Source organism: Lampetra fluviatilis, chromosome 19, assembly GCF_964198595.1.
Source record: "Lampetra fluviatilis chromosome 19, kcLamFluv1.1, whole genome shotgun sequence".
Classification (NCBI taxonomy): Eukaryota; Metazoa; Chordata; class Hyperoartia; order Petromyzontiformes; family Petromyzontidae; genus Lampetra; species Lampetra fluviatilis.
The window spans coordinates 4,958,940-4,981,745 of NC_136293.1; the positions used below are offsets into that span (position 1 = coordinate 4,958,940).

Sequence of the window (22,806 nt, forward strand, 5' to 3'; positions counted from 1 at the left end):
CACGAAAGCTTCAAATCTGGTACCACAAATGATGCAGAACATATAAAGTGCATACTCTTTTGTTGTTTCGGTAAAGTCACGTAGGTAGAAATGAAACAAAATAAATCACGACGTTTCGAACGCAACACAAGCGCCCGTCTTCAGGCGAAAATCGCGATAGCCGCGATGTCTGCTGCGAGCAGCGTTCGAAACGTCGTGATTTATTTTGTGTCACTTTCTATCCACGTGACTTTACCGAAAGAACCAAAGAGTATGGATTCGTGCAGTCACGAAAGTTTCAAAACAAGATATAAAAGTTATTGTCTTTTTCTCGTAATTATGTTAACAATTTATTTAAAGCATACAGACGTTTACGTCATTGAGGATTTAAAAACGCGAATCTCTTTCACGCCTGTGTTTAATTTGTTCGCCTTCTCCGGCACCACCGATAAGAAGGTTGGCAACGTACGGTGCGAAAGAAGTTCAACATACAAACATCCGTCCGGGCCGTGCTCTGCTCATTGTTATGGCTTGCGAGTGTCCCTCATCACACACACACACACTTTATTTGCTTATATCAATGCAGTCCCTTGCATCCCAGGGCAGAGTGTTGACGGAGGCTATTACAATTGATAAGATTACACCTGCACACGAAGCATTAACGCTTATACACATGCCAGCTGTGTCCCGCTTGCAGGGAGTTCATCCTTCGTTGACATTCATAGGAGTCAAGATTTGCAAATCAGCCCAGGGATGGGCCACATTCGAGTGGCTGCTCGCGGATGGAGATGGAGCGATGAAAATCAGCTCGTGTTCAGGTGCCCCGCGTGGATTATTAATGAGATCGTGAGGGATGGTGGCGGCTTGCGGAGGTATTCATCCAGCAGATCATCGACCGCGGCTGACGATGATAAAAACAAATATACAGTCATTGCAATTCTTTACCCATTGAGGGAGCGCCTTCCAAGGATTTGGAGTTTGGAGACTTTCCCAAGGGACTGCTGTTTGGGAGCATTGGCTAATGACCCACTGCGCGTTTAGTATGATGGAGAAAACCGGAGGAACGAGAGAAAATCTGCACGCACGAGGGCGAGACATTTCAAAATCCACAAAATGCGCCAACAACCTTTTTGCGGTACTGTGACCTCAACGGCCTTTCGCGAGGTGTGTCATGCCCGTGACTTGTATGTGATCGAGTAACCCTACCTGCAAACCAACGATTTACAGGTGTTTGCCATCGATCGTGCATGTCAGCTGACTTTAAATGACCCGCAGTATGTGTACTACTTTTCATTCAAACTCTCCGATTAGGTCGTATTCAATGAATTATATTAGCATGCGTAATGGTTTGCAATTAATATTTTTAAAATTAGCCTGCCTTAATTTAACTGAATTTGCATGCATGGGACTTTATAATGAATCCCGTGTATTAGCTGACCTGAGTTGAACTGTATTTGCAAGTATAATAGACAGTGATGAATTATGTGTGGTGTATGAGCTCAAGTTACTCACGTGAACTGCGCTTGCACAGGTAATACGCCGCAGCAAAGGCACTGTACACGCATTGTGATGTGAAAAGCCTTTGGTAGGAATGGCCTGCCAGCTGATATTGCAGCTGACGCGTTCGCAGTGCAGCAGCGGGTGGGGGCATTAACTGCACCTATAGCTCGCCCTTGAAAGTTGCTGGGCTGCGTGCAGTGTGTCTTCTTAATGCCAACATTCAAGAGTAATGCGCTTAAAGGTAAACAAACAAGAACAAAGCAAAATGTTTAAAAACAGGCAATTATGAGTGCGCTACTGGTCAGGTTTGTTATGCGTTTCCTCGTCTGGTTGCTTTTTATTTCGGGTAATTAATTCACGTATTAGACACCGAGGCGGGGAAACATGTTCGTATTACAATAATGATTCATTAAATCAGTTCATTTAAAAGTCATTAAGCATAGCGGCTTGTCAAGATAAATGAACATTTACTCACGAGGCCTCCCGATCTGGATAATTGGGTCTCACTGCACAGAGCTGCTTTAAACTCATCTTAAAGCTCATGTGATTTTGTTAGGATCAGTACATTGTTGTGGGCACTGATCACTGTTGCTCTGCTCATTAAAAGAGGCTTTAGGTTACACAACTGTTAATACAGGCACGAGAAAGCGAGAGAGAAAAAAAACATGCACCACTCACACAGTATCCATATGAGGTGCCCAATTAATGGAAATCATTGCAGCTTGCCAATTTACAGGTCTGGATCCTGCACTGTAAACAACTTCGCAGTGCCACTTCATTCAAAATTGTAACGAGTCAAACGTCGTCATGATCTAAACAAACACCGGGCAATGCTCATTTCCTTTCCTGAACCAGAGCCACTGGTGGAAATTCCAAATTCCTAAGGACAGGCAAATCAGTACGACATGGTGCTGCTCATTTGATCAAGTTTCGTGTATCTGGTATAGCCCTGTGAGCCATGTGGCTCTTAAGTCGGGTGCAATCACTGCAGAAGGATCAAAGGTCTGAGTTGATCCTCAACCGGGATTTGATTTCAGCACCTTCTGATTTGAAAGTTGGGCAATCTTCCACTGGGCCACTGGATAACTTTATGAATGTTTAACATTTCCATGTTGGATATTACAAATTATATTTATTAAACTTCATCAAAGCATCTCCATGTTCAAACCGGCAATGGGGATGCGCTCATTTCAACGAGTAGCCCAGATCCAGCAATGAAAATTCCACATTGCAATCACAGGGACCAGTCAATTTCATAGGCTGACCACTTTTTATTTTCTACAAAATTGCACCTTAACTCCAAAAGGGAGTTAGGCTGCATCAATATCCGACCTGGATTTTAACTTGTGCCACCATCACTTTTAAGCATCTACATGGCACCATTAGGTATTCTGCTCCAACATCTTGGCTTAGCCTACCATTGCTATGCGGATGATACTCAAATTTATATCCAGTTAGGACCAGACTATGCAACGGCATCTTCTGCGCTGTTTGCATCACTAACAGAAGTGAATTCATAGTTGCGGCAAAACTTTTTGTTACCAAATGCCGACAAAATCGAAGCCATATTTACCGGCTCCCCTCTGCATCTTTCTAAAATTGGTTCGCCTCCTTTGTTGATTGATGGTCACTACATCAGTCCCACACAGGAAGTCAGAAGCCTTCGTGTTCAGTTTAACCAGCCATTATCCTTTGAGGCACATACATCTAAGGTGGTTAAAATGTCCTTTCTTCCACCTAATAAATGTTGCCAGAATGCATCACTTCCTGTCACCTGCTGACTTGGAGAGACTGGTCCATGCTTTTGTATTATCCCGACTCAATTACTGCACCGCCTTATTGGCTGGGATGCCGAGCAAAGTATTCGGTAGACTCCAGCTTGTTCAGAATGCAGCTGCTAGAGTGCTCACACCACGTACACTATTCCGTGAGCACATCACACCAAAATTCGATTTAAAGCTTTCGTGACTGCAGGGATTCATCTTCTTGGTTCTTTCGGTAAAGTCACGTAGAATGGAAATAATAAAATAATAAAAATAAAACATAATAAAATTATTCTCACGACGTTTCGGCCACAACGCAAGCAGCCGTCCTCAGGTGAAGAACAGGTCTGTCGAGAAGACAGCGTCTGAAGCCGAAAGCACCAAGAAGACACATCACACCAGTCATCGTATCCCTTCATTGGCTAACGGTCAAATTCCGAGTAGATTTTAAGATACTGCTATTAGCCGATACGGCTTTAAAAGGGCTCACCCCACATTACTTGCGGGAACTAATACATTTATATATTGCATCAAGGCCCTTAAGATATTCTCATCTCCAACTACTCTCTACACTCCCAGGTCTAGGTTGGGCTCTTTTGGCGATCGGGATTTTGTTTGCCTGGCACCCACGCAATGGAACGCCTCGCCATTTAGAGTGAGGAAATCAGTCGTTAAATAAATTTGTCTGCTTTGAAAACACATCTCTTTAAAGTGGCCTTCCCTCTTTAGTTTGGTCGGTTGCTCTGGTTCTGTTTTTGTTTTCTGCTTTGCGCATTGGGATTCTAGGATGGAATCCGCATGATAAATTTAAATTTTTATATATTATTATAACTGCACTGACATTTGGTCAGATACAGTGTGTTCTCATAATACGGGGATAATTCAGGTGTGGGTTAATCCTGCTATATCCGTTTTCTAAACATTACCTCGTTATTGCGACAGCTACCAAATGTAACCCAAAGATTGGATTCTTATTTACGTTGCTTTTCACATCATAAAAATGAAAAATTCCACAATCGAAAGATTCAAAAAACCGAACCCACCACTGAAACCACCGAAAATCACAAGCCAATTCTGGAATCCACAACCCAATCTACAGTAGTAACTGCGCAGCACTAACCTGGGACTGCCTGGCAGATGACGTGACCGCGCAGAGTGGAGACGCAGCCGACAAGTCAACTTTGCTTTCGGCACGCTGCTCCATTTTTTGAGCCTCAGGGGTGCGGATTTCAAGATGTAGCCCACTTGTCTCTTTGATTTTTACGGGTCCTCAAAAAACCCTCCCCCCCCCACTTCACCTTCTCTGACGATCATCACATCGCGAGATCGTCAGAGGAGTGGGGGGGGGTGCCTTCACTCAGCAGTGGATTAACGATGGCTTAATGATGACAATGTCGCGTGATGCGGTATTTCCACCCACGTTATTTGCAGCACACGCTGCATTAATCACGCAGCAAGTGACCGCCCAGTATTTGTCTATAGCAATTAATGCTAAGAGTTGTTGAACGGGCCTGTGGTCACGCCGATCTGCAGTGTGCAACACTGCTGCTGATGCTGCAATGCGCACTGAACGCTGGAGACGCGTTGTGATGGGGTGCGGGGGGGGCGTTCGGCGTTACGGAGCTGCAGTCCGAGCGCACGTGGATGATTAAGTGGGTCGGCGCCTATGTTTGACAGGAGACTGCTGCGGGTGCAAATAAGACGTGTCTTGATCTTTTGCTTAAGCGCCGACGGTCAGCGATGATCCTGCTGCGAAACAGCGGCGCGTTGCATCAGCAGGCTCTAACGCCCTGGTCTCTGGCAGCCCGATTGATGCTCAAAGTTCGCTGTCATAATCACAAGCGAATTTCCTTTCGCTGGGAAATAGGTCCTCATTGTTAAATGTAAAGTGCACTCAGCGCACGCGCAGAACACAGTGATCGCCCATGCGTCCTTTGTCAAACTCGGGACCCATTCGTGGATGGTGCTTTGCATTGCTCGGTCATCAAGCTGTCGTGATGTGACTGGATTGGTAAGGGCACTGCGCTATGAACCCAGTCGGACAAGTTTGATTCCCAGCCAGGCCTAAAGTCAGTGATTATCTGAACATGTCCTTGGCCATCACCAGAGTTGACTCCGCTTTAAAAAATTGCATTGGGAAGGTTTTGTTAACATCAGCACTTGAGAAATCATTGGCATCTAAGTGCGGTGCTGGTCATTCAGTTTCAGTTTAATTTATTTGGTATAGCCCTGTGAGCCATTCGGCTCTTGAATCGGGTGCAACCGCACTCCAACCCCTCAAGAACTGTGCAGAATTCCCCCCAACAGTCTCAAAGAGTTGTGTAATGAGTAGCGGTGTGGAATGGCTGTGGTTTTTGTGTAAAATCGGCCCAACCCGTTTTGCAGAAAGTGCAGAATCTTCAGATTGTATGCGAAAGCAGCCATCATCGTCCCAAAATGTGACGAGACGCTCCGTGAATGGGGGCCGCCAGTGTCAAACAAAAGTGAAAGGTCGGCCGGTAAAACACTCCTCCGGCACTTTTAAATGTGGCAGAGCCATGCCGTACAGAAGCCGCACAGCGCCCTCTGCTGGTGTCACGTGTGAACACACGTGGTCGCGGTTACGGAGCCCAGCCACGCTCATGCAGAGCGATTTAAGAGCTGGACCAGAGGTCGCAATCGGGTACCCGATACCCGTACCCTACCCGATACCCGGCTACCCGTACCCGGCCGGGTACGGGTACCGGTAGGCCGTGAGTCGCTGGTGAGTCACCGTTTGTCACTCATTTCCCAACGTCTTGTCTCTTCTCACAATTCAAGTTCCTGGAATAAACCCACCCGCGCCTGCAACATGGCTTCATCCTAGAGGTCGCAATCGGGTACCCGTACCCTACCCGATACCCGGCCGGGTACGGGTAGCCGGGTATCGGGTAGGGTACGTGTACGGGTACCCATTTGCGACCCTGGTGCGGCCGGGTACGGGTACGGGTAAGGAATCAAAACTCGTTTGCGACCTCTGAGCTGGACTATCCGAGTACGTAAGTAATCGACCACTCTCCCTATTATCCGTTCGATTAATCGACTTATTGGAAACACGAAAATTGTCACAAAAAGTCTCACTTCTGTTCCCGGCATCATGATCAGTAGCGTCACTTCTGGGTGTGGCTTTTGTGGGGGTTTCCAGCCTTCGGGAGACGGGATATTGGGGTCAGCCGCAATATTTATTGGGGCCCAAATAATCCATCACAAAAGGTAGTTGATTACAATGTGTAGCCGGCTAATCAACTTAGTCCAGCTCCAATTAGAGGAGAAAACACCACAAGGACAAGCACATACTAGAAATAATCTGGAAGCAATTTTGTAACTCCAGAATGATGCAGTTACGGATTCTGTACACGAATAATAATCCATACTGCGATGAACACGAATCGATGCCTCGTGTTACCTGGCTGGCTGCTGGCTGGGTTCTTCTCCACCACACCAATCGCGGCTGAGCCGTTGCCACCTAAACTCGCTGGGTAAGGGGCCGTCCATAAATGACGTCACGCGATTTTGGACGATGTTTGACCCCCCCCTCGTCATACGGCGTCACAAAAAGTCAGACCCCCCCCTAAAATATGACGTCACAAAGCTCTGCCCCCCCCCCCCCAAAACCATATTTCCATTTTGAAAATAAATAATGCTTCAAATCGCTTTAAACTATTGTCATTGTAGTGCGTATTTAATGTAGCGCTGCACTCTGATGTTGTAGGAGTGTTGTTATAACAATTATGACAATTCTATAATTATTTAAAGTTGCGCATTTTGATGTGACGTCACACATCGTCACAAATATCTGACCCCTCCCCCCCCAGGTGCGTGACGTCCTTTATGGACGGCCCCCAACTGGTCAAACGGGATTTTTCGTGGAACAAATCGACATTGCATTGAAACGGCAGAAGTTCAGAAGACAATAATTAACCATGGATAGCGACACCGAAGATGTGGCCGTAACAAAATACAGAAGACTAACCACGGTGAATTAAAATTGCCCAAACTTAGAACAATTTGTGTTCCTATGAATGTCATTATTTCCCCAGAATAATCTTTAAAGCCTGGAGAAAATTAAAATAAAACCAACCCACACAATACATCCTATCTTGGCACTGGATTACGTAAAACTAATTTCAGATTACTTTTAGTGCTCCGATTATAATTACAGGGCCGCGAGAAGAGCATGCAAATAGCAGCTGTATTTTTCTTTCCGTTGCAGAGCAACCGGTTTTTCGACTCGTTGAACATAATTATATAAACCGCATTGCTCTTTTCTGCTGTTGCAAAAAGACAGAGGAGAGAGGGCGAGGGAGGATGCAGTGGTGCTAACTCGTGCCTAGAATCGCCCGGCACGGCTTGGGACCGATTTAAAACGACCGTGGAAACGCAGAAATAAACACATTGTCCTGCCGAGGGAGCTGGTAAGGAACGTTGGGTTGCTCGGTCAATGGCCAGGGTCAACGGCGGCGTGGTGTATTCCGCAAATATGGCCGACTGTGAGGGCGGGCACAAGCCGGCGTGAGTAGATTAAACGTTGAGTTTTATAAGGGCACCACGGGGTGACCAGCCCCTCCCCACCCAGTCCCACCCCTCCCATTTTTGGATGCACGACGGACGGACACAATAATCCCCTGTGGGCTGGTGGAACCAGGTGGTTCCTACCAGTATAATTGTGCTCCTTCCCTATTCCACCACGTGCTGGGTGCGGAGAATGACAGCCACTGGATTGCATACCGTGCATTGCACTTATGGGACGCGATGTTGTCCACGCGGACAGCTGGGGGCAATGCTGAGCCACGTTGGCGCACCGAAGCCAAGAGCGAGGTTGGACTTCGAATAACGTCCAGCATCCGGGAGAGCATAACTCAGTCTGAAGACTCTTCAGAGAAGGGGGGTTTGGAGAAGAAGATATGATAAGCGAGCAATGGACATGTTGTAGAACACATGTAAGAAGGTATTCGACATGTTAGGATGTGATATCCTGTACAATATATGGATTGGGAAGCGGGGAATGGCAGTGTAGTGGTTAGCGCGCTCCACTACGATTCCCGCTCGCTGCCAACTACAGGGACTATTATTTCTACCGGTCCTGGGCCTCCCCTAGGTCGACTCAGCCTCAAATGAGTCCCTGGGGCGGTGTGTAAACATCGCCACTGGGCAGACAAAGGCGGCCAGGCGTGGTGCTGGACACCCACCCCCTCGTGTGCCGTGCCGGCCTCCATAGATGCTCGCGAACAGCACTTGCCCCAACAGTCTATAGGGCAGGGGCGGTTTCTTCATTAGGGCGATTGGGCGACGCACCACCAATGTCATTCAACCACAGAGTCACGCTAGCCGTCACTGTGCCTCTGGATATAGTCCAATCAGCGTCATGCTACGTTCTGTGGAGTACCGCCTCTTTTTGGGCGATTTCCCTCCAGCTGAGAATCGCCCCGAGTGGTCCCATAGACTTACATTCAAAGATGTTTTTTTTCGAACGGGGGCGCTGCAATGCATTCTCTATGGCTTCCGGGAGGGCTCGCCCTAACGTGCTTACGTCATCATACGTGCTTACGTCATCATACGTAAGCACGTTTCATCCAACAATATAATTTGTCGCCACCTAGTGGAATCTTTAATAAAATAAACTTGAGTGGTTTGTTTTAATAGTGAGTATAGAAACAAACAAGATGTATTGTAAGAGTCACTTTATTTTTCATTAATATTAAAGAAGTGAAGTTGCCTTTACATGTGTAATACCGTTGAGGACTCTTGGACACCCGGGGTTGAGGCACACGTATTTATTCCGCAACAGTTGTCACAACCGCGGACATACAATACTGGAGGGGGTATCGGCCCCCTCACCCGGCTAGCTGGGAATACACTGCTAGCTATCTCTGACCTACCTCCTAGTCCTCCACTAACGGGCTAGGGGAGGCTGTCTGGCCCGACACTGGTAAGTCGGGCTACGGTACCCGGAGTCCCAGAGCACTAGCTCTTGGTTCTCGGGACCACGCCGCTGGCTCGGTCCTGCGCGGCCCTGACAAGGGCGGCGTCCCAGGGGAGTCCAGGGCTCTAGCTAGACGATCTTCGGTCTTCACTGGTTTAGCTTTAACATTCTGCCCCGAGCCCTCTGACACATCCCCCTTTATACTCAACCCCCGCTGAGGGGTGGGGCCCCGGGCTGCCTGGTGCGGACGTCGTTGAGAGCACCCCCCCCCCGTGCACTCACGTAGCCCCGCCCACTGTGTTTGTTTCCCATAAGCTGCCATGCATAATGGCTCTCTCTCTAACACCCCTACACATGCTTAAGCTGTTAATTTATCCATTGCATGGGTGGACCTTATCCTTATCAATCATCCAGACATTTGCCCCCCCTGAGAGATTTTGCAGGAGCCGCCACTGCTATAGGGGGTATATTTGTCTTTGTGTTTTTATGGATTGGGAAGACAATCAACAAAAAAATGTGTTTACAGCAAAAATGTACCCACTTTAATGCAAAGAGACGACCTGAACACCCACTCCCACGCTAACTCTAAGCATTGCAGTCTCAGCCTGCGTTTGCCTTCCCTGTTCCACAACAAACACAGTTCTGATTTGGTGTACGGTACTCTGTTTTTAATGTTATGATCTGTCCACGTGTGTGCAAGACTGGCACTGTTGCATCTCAGTGCCGGATTAAGCTAGTGCAGGGCCTGTAGCATATGTTATAAAGGGGCCCTAAATTAAAAAAGATAAATATTAAAACACATTTTTTATTTGTGTAATGAGCGACTTTCGCGACACGTCGTGTAGATGGGTCTCTTCTTTATTTCACATACGGGCACAACACAGGCCAACTCTATCTTCTTCTTTTCCCGAGTACAACACTTAGATGTTAGCGTCCCTACAGGCTACACACACGGTCGATCATCCGGCGTGGTTCCACCCGTCCACTCCCGGCCTCGCCGCTGGCTGACGGCGTGCCGGCGAGGGTGGTGGACTCGGCAGGAGATCTGCGACGTGGCAGGACGACGGAGAGAGATGACAGCGAGCAGCGACACAGTCCGGACCCAAGACCACACACACCGACCACGAATCCTCCTCCGCCCCCGCTTATATTGCCGCAGACGCGGCTCGGCTCCGCCTCTGGCCACGCCCTCTCGTGGAACCTTCCCGCAAGTTCCCGGAATATCTCGGCCAGCCCCGCCCCTTACCTTTGGCCCAGATACATTTCCCTTTGGGATTGGTTGATATTTTAGTGGTGCCCGTACCCGTGCATCCCTTTTCCAACTGGCAGGTGTCATCATGTCATTACACTTGCATAGTAAAGTAATTGTATTTTTTCATTTGTTATACAGCCAGATAATACGACAAATCGCTAACCTTAAACACCCAGTTCATTCATAAAAGTTGAAGGCAGTATAGTACTATAGTAATAGAGAAAGTGCAGAATCACTGAACCAGAATTGATAGCTTGAAAGCATTTAGCACGGGGCCCTTGAAAGTGCGGGGCCCATAGCATATGTACTTACTTTTGCTACACGTTTGCATCTTATACATTGGCTTTGCAGACGAAGACAACGTGCATCCAAACCGTGAATACATATTACGGGTACAAGGGGAGAAATTCATTTCATTCAAAAAATTTATATTGTTTGTTTACATGCTTACATTTTAACTTGTAAAGGGACAACACGTTTCAGATAAGGAGCAGATTATTACAGTCTAACCCTCTTGTACGTGTAGGCAACATGTTTTGGTCGGCAGAGTAATGAATGAGCTGAAAGGCCGTGTCCATTTCAGTCCCGGTGTTGCTGCAGATAGGTTATCCAGCCATACAGATGTAGTTACATAAAATGGGTCACGAGGGCTCATAGCGCTGGTTACTGGTAGAGAGACGGAATTGTGGGTGTAGTAGCCCGGTCTACCAGCAGGGCAGGTGAAATGTGCCACTGGAGTGCGTAGCGCCGGTTGCTGGCAGGGAGGGGGGATCTGAGGACGCAGGAGCCAGTCTGCCAGCAGGGCGCGTGATGGGCCGGAGTAAGGGATGTGGGGTAAAGGTGACAGAGGGGACACGCGGGGCGAAGCCCAGGACCTTCTGGTAGGTTCCAGAGGGGGGCGTGGCCGAGCCACGCTGGGGAGGATAAAAGGGAAGTCCCGATGCTGGGTCGGGGCTGTCGTTGGGAATGGAACCCGCCGTCCCCGTTGTGGGTCAGGCAGTGTGCCTGCTGTCCTGACCTGTGTGGAGGTATCCCTTGTACTGTGGAAGTGTAGAATAAACATGTGTGCCTCCTACTATTAGTGTCTCTGAAGTGACTACTACACATATTGTGAGTCTGTTTGCATAAGCGAATTTAGCAACCCCAACCGCCACAGCCTTGCGTGCATTGCAACTGTAACGAAATGGAATTGGGTTGTTCACTGTTGCATGGAATGTTATCATCATGCCTCATTTTGAAAGCAATATACACCTACTCCAAGCACATTGCTTTATTATGGGCACATGCAACCATCGGATAGAAGATGCACAGGTAATTTAACACCATTGGATTGAATTGCAGTTCAGCGTTACCTCCAAATGCCGCTTTATTGATAACGAATCAAACAACGTGTGGCTGGGCAGTGCCGTTGTTAGCTAGAGTTGTGACTCTCGCCCAGGAGGTAGTGAGTTAAAATCCTGATCCAGGGCCAATACATTGATTACCGTTTGTGGTTGTCCTACGGATACATTGGCACCACCATAGGAACGTGGAATTTCCACCGTGTGCTTATTCCATCGATTAAGGTGACCTTACCACATGTTGACCTGTAGTGGACACTTTGACTTGACTTTCGATTAATATTATTTTTAAATCATGAGCTAAACATTTTTTGTATCAACAAACATAATAGGATCTCCATTGATTTCACTCTCTCAGTGGTAACATATTCAAGTATATCACGATGAACATCCTAATATTTTCCTTTTTGTTTCCTGGAGTATATGCATTGTCCGTCTCATGTGATATGCATGGAATTACTCCACAAGGTTTGATTCTGTGCTTTTTTGTTCCATTTTGGAGAGATGTACGCTGGCAATTGCTCTCTGAGGGGTACCATTTTATAGTTGCCATCAAATTCCTTTTGACTTCCTTATGTTTGCAGAAAAACCTGATGATGCAATCAGTGATGAGAAGGAAATTGGCACTATTTGGACACACGTGTAGGATGGACAAGATCACTAAAAGTGTGTGGTTCGCGAAAATGGAAAGAACCGCAAAGAGAAGACCTCGCACAATGGCTTGACGACGACGACGACATGAGAGATTGGTGCCCAGAAAGACGTGGCCACCGCTTGACGAAATGTGCAGTGGACACCCACGGGCTCTCTGCCCATAGTTCGTGGTGGTGATGTTGCAACGTAGTGTACCAATAAGCCGTCTGACTCCTCACACAACTCGTTCATCAACTCGAATCATTATTAACCTAGATACCATCACAGCATGGAACTGAAACAATGTTTTTGCAATTGCTCTCAAACGTGTTTTTGAACGGTGATTCAAAGCTAAACTAACGTCGTTCATTACACAACCTTCCGAAATTGAGGAAACACCGGTCGGTGTTTTCAGTTGTTCAGAAGTGAAACTCAGCAGCCATGGCTCATTGCCAAAACAATAAACAACGCTGTGGGCCCCTTAGCGCCACAGCGTCACTTCATTATCGTATTAATGCTGCCTAACTGCAAAAGCCAGCCCGCTCCATAACAGTTTGCAATAATTGCAATAGCACTAAAACATTAATGAGGTATGCGTATTTTGTTGCACATTATTTTTTAAACGATATTAGAGTAAACGATTTTCACGTTTGATGTAACAGTTGTAAATTGAAAAATGTGAAGAAAAAATGGCGCGCACCTCATGGCCTTCGTTTGGATATAATGACTCATATTGCTGTACAGACCAGCATAATCGTTACTTTTCTTAAGCAGGTTTCAGCAGATTTTTTATTATTATTAACGTAAAGCTCTGCACGCGTTCCATTTGATTTGCACTTCATTTCCCAATGTTTGTGGAAGTGGTGTTATCAGCGTACTGTATCACTTTACGAAACTAATTATTTCTCATCACTGCTCTAACTTGGTCTGAACTAAAATGTGCACTACCTCCCACATCTGCATTTTCCATCAATATGCTTAATTCCGGTCTTGATATGTAAACTCCCTTGTCAAGGCGCTCTACTCCCCCGACCCAGCCTAAATATACGCTGCCAAGCTTGGCGGTGTTCATTGGAACGCTGTCTTTCCGACAGCCCTGTTCTTCACCTGAAGACGGCTGCTTGTGTTGTGGCCGAAACGTGAGAATTTTTATTTTATTATGTTTTATTTTTATTATTTTATTATTGAGGGCGACGTTTAAGACCGTCAGAGATGTTATCAACGTTGGCACTGTTGATTTAAAGCTTTCGTGACTGCAGGGATATTCTTAGTTATTTCGGTAAAGTCACGTAGAAGGGAAATAATAAAATAATAAAAATATAAAACAATAAAAAAATTATCACGACGTTTCGACTGCAACACACGAAAATTATTTCCTTGCTGTGGATTTCACACCTGACGATGATTGCTCGTGTTGCAGTCGAAACGTCGTGAGAATTTTTATTGTTTTATATATTTTTTATTTTATTATTTCCCTTCCGCGTGACTTTACCGAAAGAACCAACAATATGTTGGCGCTGCTGTTGATGCACACGGTTGCTTGTTGGTGGCGCTCACAGCGGCTGATGTTTACGGACACTCGCTTCATTTTGCCCATTAAACGGCACGTGGCGCCGGCAGCGCAGTTCACGTTTCAAATTTTTTTAAGAACTCAAAAAATTGTTTAAACACAAGATCTCCAGGTGATCAAACACGACATCGACAACCGCGAGCTGCATTCGCCGCCACAGTCAATCCCTCGCTGCTCTTGTCAGGCTCGGTGTGCACTTTAGGGGGCCACGTGGCTTGCCAGGCTCGGTGTGCACTTTAGGGGGCCACGTGGAGTCCACGAACCGCTCTCAGGCGGCTCACGGGACGGGCGCAGCAGGTTGTTGTCCAGTGTCCAGGGGGTTAATCGACCCAAGGGTCACTGGTAAATGCGCCACCTGTGTTCCCAAGCTGCGCCCACGTCTGTGTGTGTGTTTGCCACGACTGTACACACCACCACAACAACCACCACCAAGTGGCGGTTGATTCACCTTGGAACTTGTGCCAAGCTATGTGCACTTTGAGGCCATAGGAAGTTCAAGTTAATTTATTAGGTATAGCCCTGTGAGCCTTTCGGCTCTTGATTCGCTGTGAGGAAGTCACAGGACAGATCGAGGTGTTGTGAGTTAACTGAGACAACTGGCTGATGCACCACCCGTTCCCCACTGCACAATCATTGCTGTCACTGCAAGACAAAGATCCCCTCCGTATCGCCTTGAAAATACTTTCGGGGCAAGCGCTGTTAGCGAGCACCGAGGCACAGTCGTGGGGCGCTTTCCGTTGCCAGCGTGCTCAAGTCAACACGATGCTGCTCTCTGTAACAAAAACGGGGCCATCTCTACAAAGATTCGGGCAAATTGCGTGGCGACACCGAGGGGCTGGCGAGTCTCGTGCGGTGGTGAGCGATGCGCCAAGGGCCTCTTGACGGGCGGAGTGAGAGGGACGCGAACAGGATGCGCGTGAGCTCATCCGGCATGTGGTGGAGATGAGAGGGGCAACGCCGTGAGGCCCACACAGTCAGTCGTCTCACGCCGGGCCTCGGGGAACAACGCCGAGCGGGGCACGCTCGGTCACTTTCGAAAAAGGTGCCTCTCGTCTCTTCACGCGTGCATCTTGTCAGAAGGGGGGGTGGGGGGGTATGTACCTGGGAAGATTTCTCAGCTGGCTTGGCTGTCGGAATTGGGTTTGTGTTTATTTTAATGTGGGGGTTTTGTTTTTGCTGTTGGTATTATTGTCGTATTTCAAAGTGCGTGTGGCGACGATGCAATTATTTTACCGGTTTGTAGCATTTTTTCGATTTAAAGCTTTCGTGACTGCAGGTATTCATCTTCTTGGTTCTTTCGGTAAAGTCACGTAGAAGGGAAATAATAAAATAATAAAAATAAAACATTATAAAATACAATTCTCACGACGTTTCGGCCACAACACAAGCAGCCGTCCTTAGGGGAAGAACAGGTCTGTCGGAAAGACAGAACAGGACGGTTTGTAGCATTTTGTGTTGTAGTGATTACTGTGCTTTTTGTAGTTTTTGGAGCATCCATCTGCGAGTGCTCGACACACGAGCGGAAGGGTGCGAGTTCGATTCTAGGTCAGGAGGTGACTCTGCCCATTATGCCTCCAGGATTTATCTTAAAATAAAAACAAGTACGATGCAGTGGAAAGACATCGGAGGGTTGTGTTGTGTCGCCTCAACCCCACCGTAAGCATTAGGAATTTCCAGCAGTGGCTCGGGACCCCCATAGCCCCACACGTAGTTTACCAGCGAGAACACAACGATAGCGGCGGTGTGAGTGTTCCCTTGCTTCAGGCGTGTCGTTTGGTGCTGTATTTAAAACCAGTGCGATGACCGCAGCCTAAACACATTCCTGCGGAGGGAGCTGGTAGGAACGTTGGGTTGCTCGGTCAATGGCCAGGGTCAACGGCGGCGTGGTGTATTCCGCAAGTATGGCCGACTGTGAGGGCGGGCACAAGCCGGCGTGAGTAGGTTAAACGTTGAGTTTTATAAGGGCACCACGGGGTGACCAGCCCCTCCATACCCAGCCCCTCCCCACCCTCCCCACCCAGCCCCTCCCCACCCTCCCCTCCCCACCCAGCCCCACTCTCCGCACCAAGCCCCTCCCCACCCTCGCCTCCCCACCCAGCCCCTCCCTCCCCACCCAGCCGCTCCTTGCACGACGGACGGACACAATAATCCCCTGTGGTCTGGTGTAACCAGGAGGTTGCTGCCAGTATAAAGCTACATAACCACAAGGCAGAAACCACCAGGACATTTTCGACAAAGTGTTGAAAGATACTGCGCGTATCTTTTTTGTAAAAAAATAATAATTGAGGGGAAAATGATCATTCAAAGGGGCGCTCTTGGGGAATTTGTAAGGCACGGTTTGATATACCGGAGCACACCCGTGCCTGCTAGCTGCGCATTAATCAGGCTCTGGAGGAGCCGCAATAACCTTTTGTGATGCGCGAAATGAGTAACAATTGTGCCTCTAATAATACGCCAAGGCTAATGTGGCTTAAATCTTCAGCGGCAGTGAGCATGTGCATTAATTCAGAGTGTAGATACGCCAGCACTCAGGATAATGAATTTATGTTTATGTAAAGCTGTGTCTGATGCAAAACGCCGCTCTAATTTTATCCACTGATTTAAGGATTAAAACTCAGATTTTTTTTTTGACCGTGCACGCTATTGGGACAACGGACGTTATTGAATTTCGTTTCATAATGTTAATCCCATTCGCATTGTTCCCTATTAATCTAGTCAGGTAAAGAAAACGCAAAGCAGAGTAATGCAGCTCCACTCTCTACGGCACTGTTAATGGCCACGATGTAGCGCGCGTGTTCCACTGAATGTGAACGGCTATTTGAGCACATCAGTCAGGCCACGTGGGGCTTTGCATCACAATGGATCGTTGCGGGATTACATCCCAGTTGGGAGTCAACGCAGCATATCATCCTTGCATGGCCAGTAAAATAAGGACCACTCGTAATGATAATTTAAATTATCACCCCAAGGAAAGGCTCAACGAGTATTTAGACATTTCAGGAAATTCCTACATTGGGATATATGGCCGATGTTGGGAATGTTTGGCGTTCTTAAATGGCATTGCTATCGGTAGGAAATCAACAGTGGTCATTTGATGAATGGCCGACCTCCGTAGGAATGTCCACCACTTGCACTTGGTACCACGGGCGTTCCCACTTTGGTAAAAAAAAAAACGTAGCAAATATTCTCAACCACATGTATAACGCAGCAATATAATTGGTATTGATTCATTTATTAAATAAGTAACATTTAAAAATACTTTTTTTTTTAAACACGCTTTAATGAAATGTACCGTACTAGTAATGGCAGAACTCCACGACTACAGGAAGTGGCCCCGAAGCTTGCCACAACGTAAGAGGCCGTGGGGATTTACAGCCAACGTCAGTTGACCGTGGACAATTAGACCCAAGGCGAAACATAACATATAAAAAATAATGTTTAAAAATATATATTTTTAATGATAGAATATAGTATTGTCATCAGTATGGCATAAGCATACCAAGTTTGCAGTCGATACCACATTGGGAAGTGGGTTAACATTGAGTTACAAGATTTGAGGATACAACAACAACAGAGTGAGTTAAATAAAAGCGTGTAAATACAATTATAATTCTGATTTCGACAAACATAATTTAGTAAATAGTAAATATATAATGGAACCCTTACCTCTGTACAGTCACCCAGTGCTTGAGCAACATCCAGTTTATTTTAATAAGCGGCATGAAAATAACCAAACTTGAATTTAAATGAGTGTCCTCTCGTTTTTTACAATGTCAGTGGACGCACCAAACGATGATGTGGTAGCTGTCACGGATCCACGTGGCTTAAAATAACTTCAGCGGCTGAGGCTTCCCAAACCTGTGGGTCATGCCCGACAGGAGAATTGTGATTGAACAAGCACGTGTACTTACATTAACACAGTACCGTGTTAACAAATAGTGTTGCCTGTCACATCGTCACAGCTACAAAAGTTTTCAATACGGAAGAATTACTCTTCGAAGCTGAAACAACCAATTCACAAGGTCAGGCTTTCCATAAAAATGCAATTTATTACGAAATTTTAATATGCCAGATTTTCTACAGAAAAGTTACTAAATAAATTAGGTATTTTTTAAGGTCAGGGTTTAATGCCTCAAACTAAATTTTAAGCATAGAGGCGTTTCTTCACAAGGACCTACTACTATTAAAATAATTACAATGGTTTACCAAGAGTGAAACTAGGACAGTGAAAAGTGGTCTGATGTAACATTAAAGTAAAAGAAAGTGTATGCAGTGCAATGGTATCGTGTTATTATCTACTCTACACACTCCCACTTTCACCATTCTTTTAAACGAAATAATTGCTGCCAACACTTATTAGGCTGACATACTATGATTTGTCTAAAAATAATCTGCCCGAACCTATAAATGCCACAGGGAATTTATGACATAACATTGACTTACGTGCAATATATGGAACCTTATGGCGGGACCCCGGGGTCCCGAATAAACGGAAGTGAAAATCGTAATTCATTTATTTTTGGCGACTCCGTCCCACCACGCACATCAACGCCGCGATCCACTTGGTGCGGATCATTCTGTTGTCGTGTCATGTCTAAGCCCAGCAGCGAAGATGAATGCGCAGAAGAGCTGAACAAGCGAATGCACTCCATGCTCGGGTATGGGCAGGATCATAAGTCTTATCCAAAGCTGCTCAAACTGTCTACACGATTAAAGTCCTTTATTTGTCATCACGGTTTGAGTACTACAGTGAAACTGCTCTCTTATCTTCATTATTATTTGTGACCTACCAATGTCTGCAGCCACAGGATCAATCGATGACAATCCTATTACCTGCAGATATTTAACAGATGAGATGCGTTGCACCGGTAATTCCTTCTGTTTGATAATACTTCTCTTGTCCGTATGCATCTGTGCAGATGTTTTTTTGCGGTTAAGCCATAGTCCCCACATACCGCTCGTATCAATATGGATAAGAGGAGCGGCGACCCACTACTCTGTAGAGTAACATTGGTATAAACGCTTGTTACAATATGAACAGCGCATTGAAAACGCGTACTATTTTATGTACTGTTTACAAAGTGTGTTCACAAATCCACACTGAGAAACACGATGATTGGCAGAGGGGTCTAATTTATTTTTTCAATATTGTTTTTAAATAGAGGTACTGCAGGTAAGTAGTTTTCAGTTTTAAAGGCATAGTTTTACAAGACAACACTTGCCACCATCCTTCAAACCCATTGGTGAAAAAGAGCAAAGTTTTTGTTTACATTATAAAATAATGTTTATGTTAGAGCTGGGGGCTTATGGGACCCCGAGGTTCCGCCACAAGGCTAATATGACATTTCTCATGTGACAGTAGTTTTTTCTCCGATTTCTCTTTGCTATGTTGCACTCAGCTAGATATCTAATGGCAGACAAACTTATATAGATGCTATTCAACCAGCATACTGCAGGTCAAAACACCTTTCAGCTTCTTCATCTCGCTGCTCAACTTTCGAATTCCCCCCCATCGTCTCTTTTTCCAAGTGCTTATAACCTTGCTCAATTCTTACCTAGTACTCTGCATATCTTTTATCGCACTTTGTTTCTGGCTGCTTGTAATCTTGGGCCTGTGCTCAGCAGTGGTGGCTTACATAAAAACATTTTTTTTTTACAATCTCGTTTTTTTTAGGCCACCACGCTCAGCCTCGACCTCCCCCACTCCACGGACAATGGACCTCATCGTGTCCCTGCAAACGGGCAAGGGCAGGCAGTCGCAGCGCCTCGTGTACGCCGGCGCCCTCCTGCTTCTGCTGGGCGGCTGCCTGCTCGCCGTCTGCACCGTCTACAGCGGCCTCCTGGGCCTGGGCCACCTCGGCTACCGGCGCTACACGCAGCACGCCCAGTCGGGCCCCAGCTCGCGCTGCGACCCCGCCGCGTGCCAGCTGCCCGCGTGCCTCTGCAGCGGCGCGGCGGTGCCGGGCGGCCTCGACGCGCGCCTCGTGCCGCAGGCCGTGGCGCTCGGCGTGCAGGGCGTCGTGGACGAAGCCACGTACGTCGGCGCGCGGACGCTGCTCGCCAACCGCTCCACGCCCTCCGGCTGCCCGGCGCGGGCCACCTTCTTCGTGTCGCACGTTCAGCCCGCGGCTCCGGACGTCGGCGACGTTTTGCCGGGTGGCGGCCGGGTCGTCGGGAAGCTTCGGTGCACCAACTACTTCAGGGTGCAGCTGCTGCGCTCGCAGGGCCACGAGATCGCGGCGAGCGGGCTGACGCACCGGCTGCCGCCGCGCTGGTGGTCAGCTAACGCCACCTACATGGACTGGGTGGAGGAAGCGGCGGGGGTGCGCGAGACCCTGCGCGCGTTCGCCAGCATCGTCGAGAGCGACGTGGTTGGATTCCGTGCGCCGTTTCTCGAGCAAGGTCTCGCATTCATTGGAGGCAGTGGGTAACAAAACGAAAAGGCCAGGCGTGGACTCAGAAAGAATAATAATGCAGGAAAGTGTGGGGGGGTTTTTGTGTGGAAAATCAAGCGATGCACGCGAGGGTTTACCAGTAAATAAAGATAATAACCATACTTGGGTCGGGAAGTAGGTGTCACGCTTGTGGCTACTCTTAGGTATTGTCTGTGAAGTCACGTCACAGCTACTTGATACAGTAAATCTAGCTGTGACGGTCCCACCTGATGACGGAGACTTGTGTTGCCTCCGAAACGTCGTGATTTATTATTTTATTTCTATTATCATTTCTATTATTTTATTATTAGTATTAGTATTATTATTTTTTACCTACGTGACTTTACTGAAAAAAACCAAAGAGTATGAATCCTTGCAGTCACGAAAGCTTCAAATCTACGCTTGTGGCTGTTGCCACCTTCTACTAGGGGAGTCGTTGTGAAGGGACCTCCGCATGTGACCGAAAATTTGCAGCTGCATGGAAGCCTCCAGTGAATCTGTATAAAACATAAAAACTTACATTTCATGGATCTCCCATCTGAAATGAGCAAGGGCCATTTCTCATCGTCATTGGTGGCTCAGGCTTGGTGGTGGAAATTCCATATTCCTATGACGAGGCCAATCTCTCCGTACAATTACAACTGTTGTATGCTTACAAAGTTGCACTCATTATTATATTGACAGTGGAGGTCATCATTTAAACTGCTGGTACAGCAGTATTATCGTCTATGTATATTGGGAAGCCATATTTAGTTTCAAGACTCACTTGTAGATGTTTAGCAGTTTTCTTCATGCAGATTTTGCACGTAAAGTACATTTAAATACATCTACCCAAAGAAATCCCACGTAATTTAACCTAAAATTCCAATTCGGGTCAGTAACCTGCAGGTCGGTAACCAAACAGCACGATTGAAGATGTATTACACCTTCAAATTCGTTGCTGGCCACTTCGGATTTTTGATTCTTTAGGCAAATGTGCTTGCCAACCGCGATCCACCAATCCTCCACCGTGAATGCCTTTGTTGCTTTCAGGCATGAGAAAATGCGCCCGGCGTGGTATCTTCAGTCCATTTAAGCCCTCACTGCACCGGTGTGTTATCTTCGGTATATTAAAGCCCACATTTAACCAGTGTGCCATTGTTTTCTCCGTCCCCGCGACCAAAAAGGTGGTGACGCTCAATTCCAGGCGCTGTACGACCTCAACTTCAAGTACGAGGCGTCGCTGACGGCGTCCCGCGACTCCACCGGCAGGGACCCGCCGCTGTGGCCCTACACGCTGGACTACCGCAGCACGCAGGACTGCGGCGCCCACCTCTGCCCCATCAACAGCTTCCCGGGCCTCTGGGTGCTCCCGCAGCCCGAGTACGGGGCCATCAACGGCCGGCCAGTGTTCCACATCAGCGAGAGGCTCCGCGCGGGGCACGGCCAGGTCTACCGGCTGCTGTTGCGCAGCTTCCACCGCCACTACAACTTCAACAGGGCGCCCTTCGTCGTGTCCCTCTCCTCCTCGTGCTTCTCGGGCACGGGCCGGGCGGTCGCGGTGCTGCGCGAGGTGGAGCAGTTCCTGGACCACCTCGCCGCCTACAAGGACGTGTACCTTGTGCCCGTCTCCAAGGTGATCGCGTGGCTCCGCAGGCCCACGATCCTGGAGGACATCGCGCACTTCCCGCCGTGGCAGTGCCGCGACGGCGAGGCGCTGCCGCCCGCCTGCTCCGAGGAGGACGTCACCGTCTGCTACTATGACGAGGCCAACGCGCTCATCTCCGGGCTCATGCCCGTGTTCGCCAACGCCAACATTTTCAAGAAGCTCGTCTCCTGCGTGGCGCCGTGCCCGCCCTTCTTCCCCTGGTTTGGAAACCCCAATGGACAGTGAGCGAGGCCCCCCAATCAAGCTAGCGATGGAAGTGCCTGCTCTCCACCCAACTCATCTCAGTTGGTGGCCCCAAGCCAATGCTGATGAGTTTTGTGCATTGCAATGCTGGTGATGGTTTTTGGGGTTGTGGCCACTTCCTCCCGAGGATAACCAGGCACCAATCCCCAAATATTAGTCGTTTAAAAATTACGTGCCCTTGTCTGCAAGAGTTATAGTGTGATAAGACTACTGCTTCTTGGCATAGCAGGAGCTGTCCACCTCTGTTAAGCTCATCTCCCTTGTTATTTTCCAAAAAGTTACATTTTTCCCAATTAGGCACAGATGAGAGAGAAATAATGCATAATTTAACAAACAATACACTTTGAATTATGCTTGTATTTTTTTGTGTTTTATGTCATTTCACTTTCTGGGGTAATGCCAAGAAAAGTATATAATACAAAAAACGAAATGGAAATTTAGAAACAGCTGGTCACGCACGAGAATAAACGTGTCTCTGGGTCACAGGGCCAATATCATCTCTC

At 47.5% G+C, this 22,806-nt stretch overlaps 1 protein-coding gene across 1 annotated transcript; it reads left to right on the forward strand.

Moving 5' to 3' along the window:
• The first annotated feature begins 19,692 nt into the window (after nt 1-19,692).
• LOC144937471 (chitin deacetylase 7-like) lies at nt 19,693-22,287 on the forward strand. The gene is made up of 2 exons (XM_078864715.1): nt 19,693-20,380; nt 21,579-22,287. Exons 1-2 carry the CDS (start codon nt 19,693-19,695, stop codon nt 22,283-22,285), a joined length of 1,395 nt encoding a protein of 464 aa, XP_078720841.1. The 3' UTR covers nt 22,286-22,287.
• Nucleotides 22,288-22,806: the final 519 nt, after the last annotated feature.

Bases quoted from the DNA above. Each gene is read 5' to 3' on its own strand.
- LOC144937471 (XM_078864715.1), top strand. From the start codon at position 19,693: ATGGACCTCATCGTGTCCCTGCAAACGGGCAAGGGCAGGCAGTCGCAG. The intron at 20,381-21,578 runs GTCTCGCATTCA...GCGACCAAAAAG, and splicing joins TGCGCCGTTTCTCGAGCAAG to GTGGTGACGCTCAATTCCAG.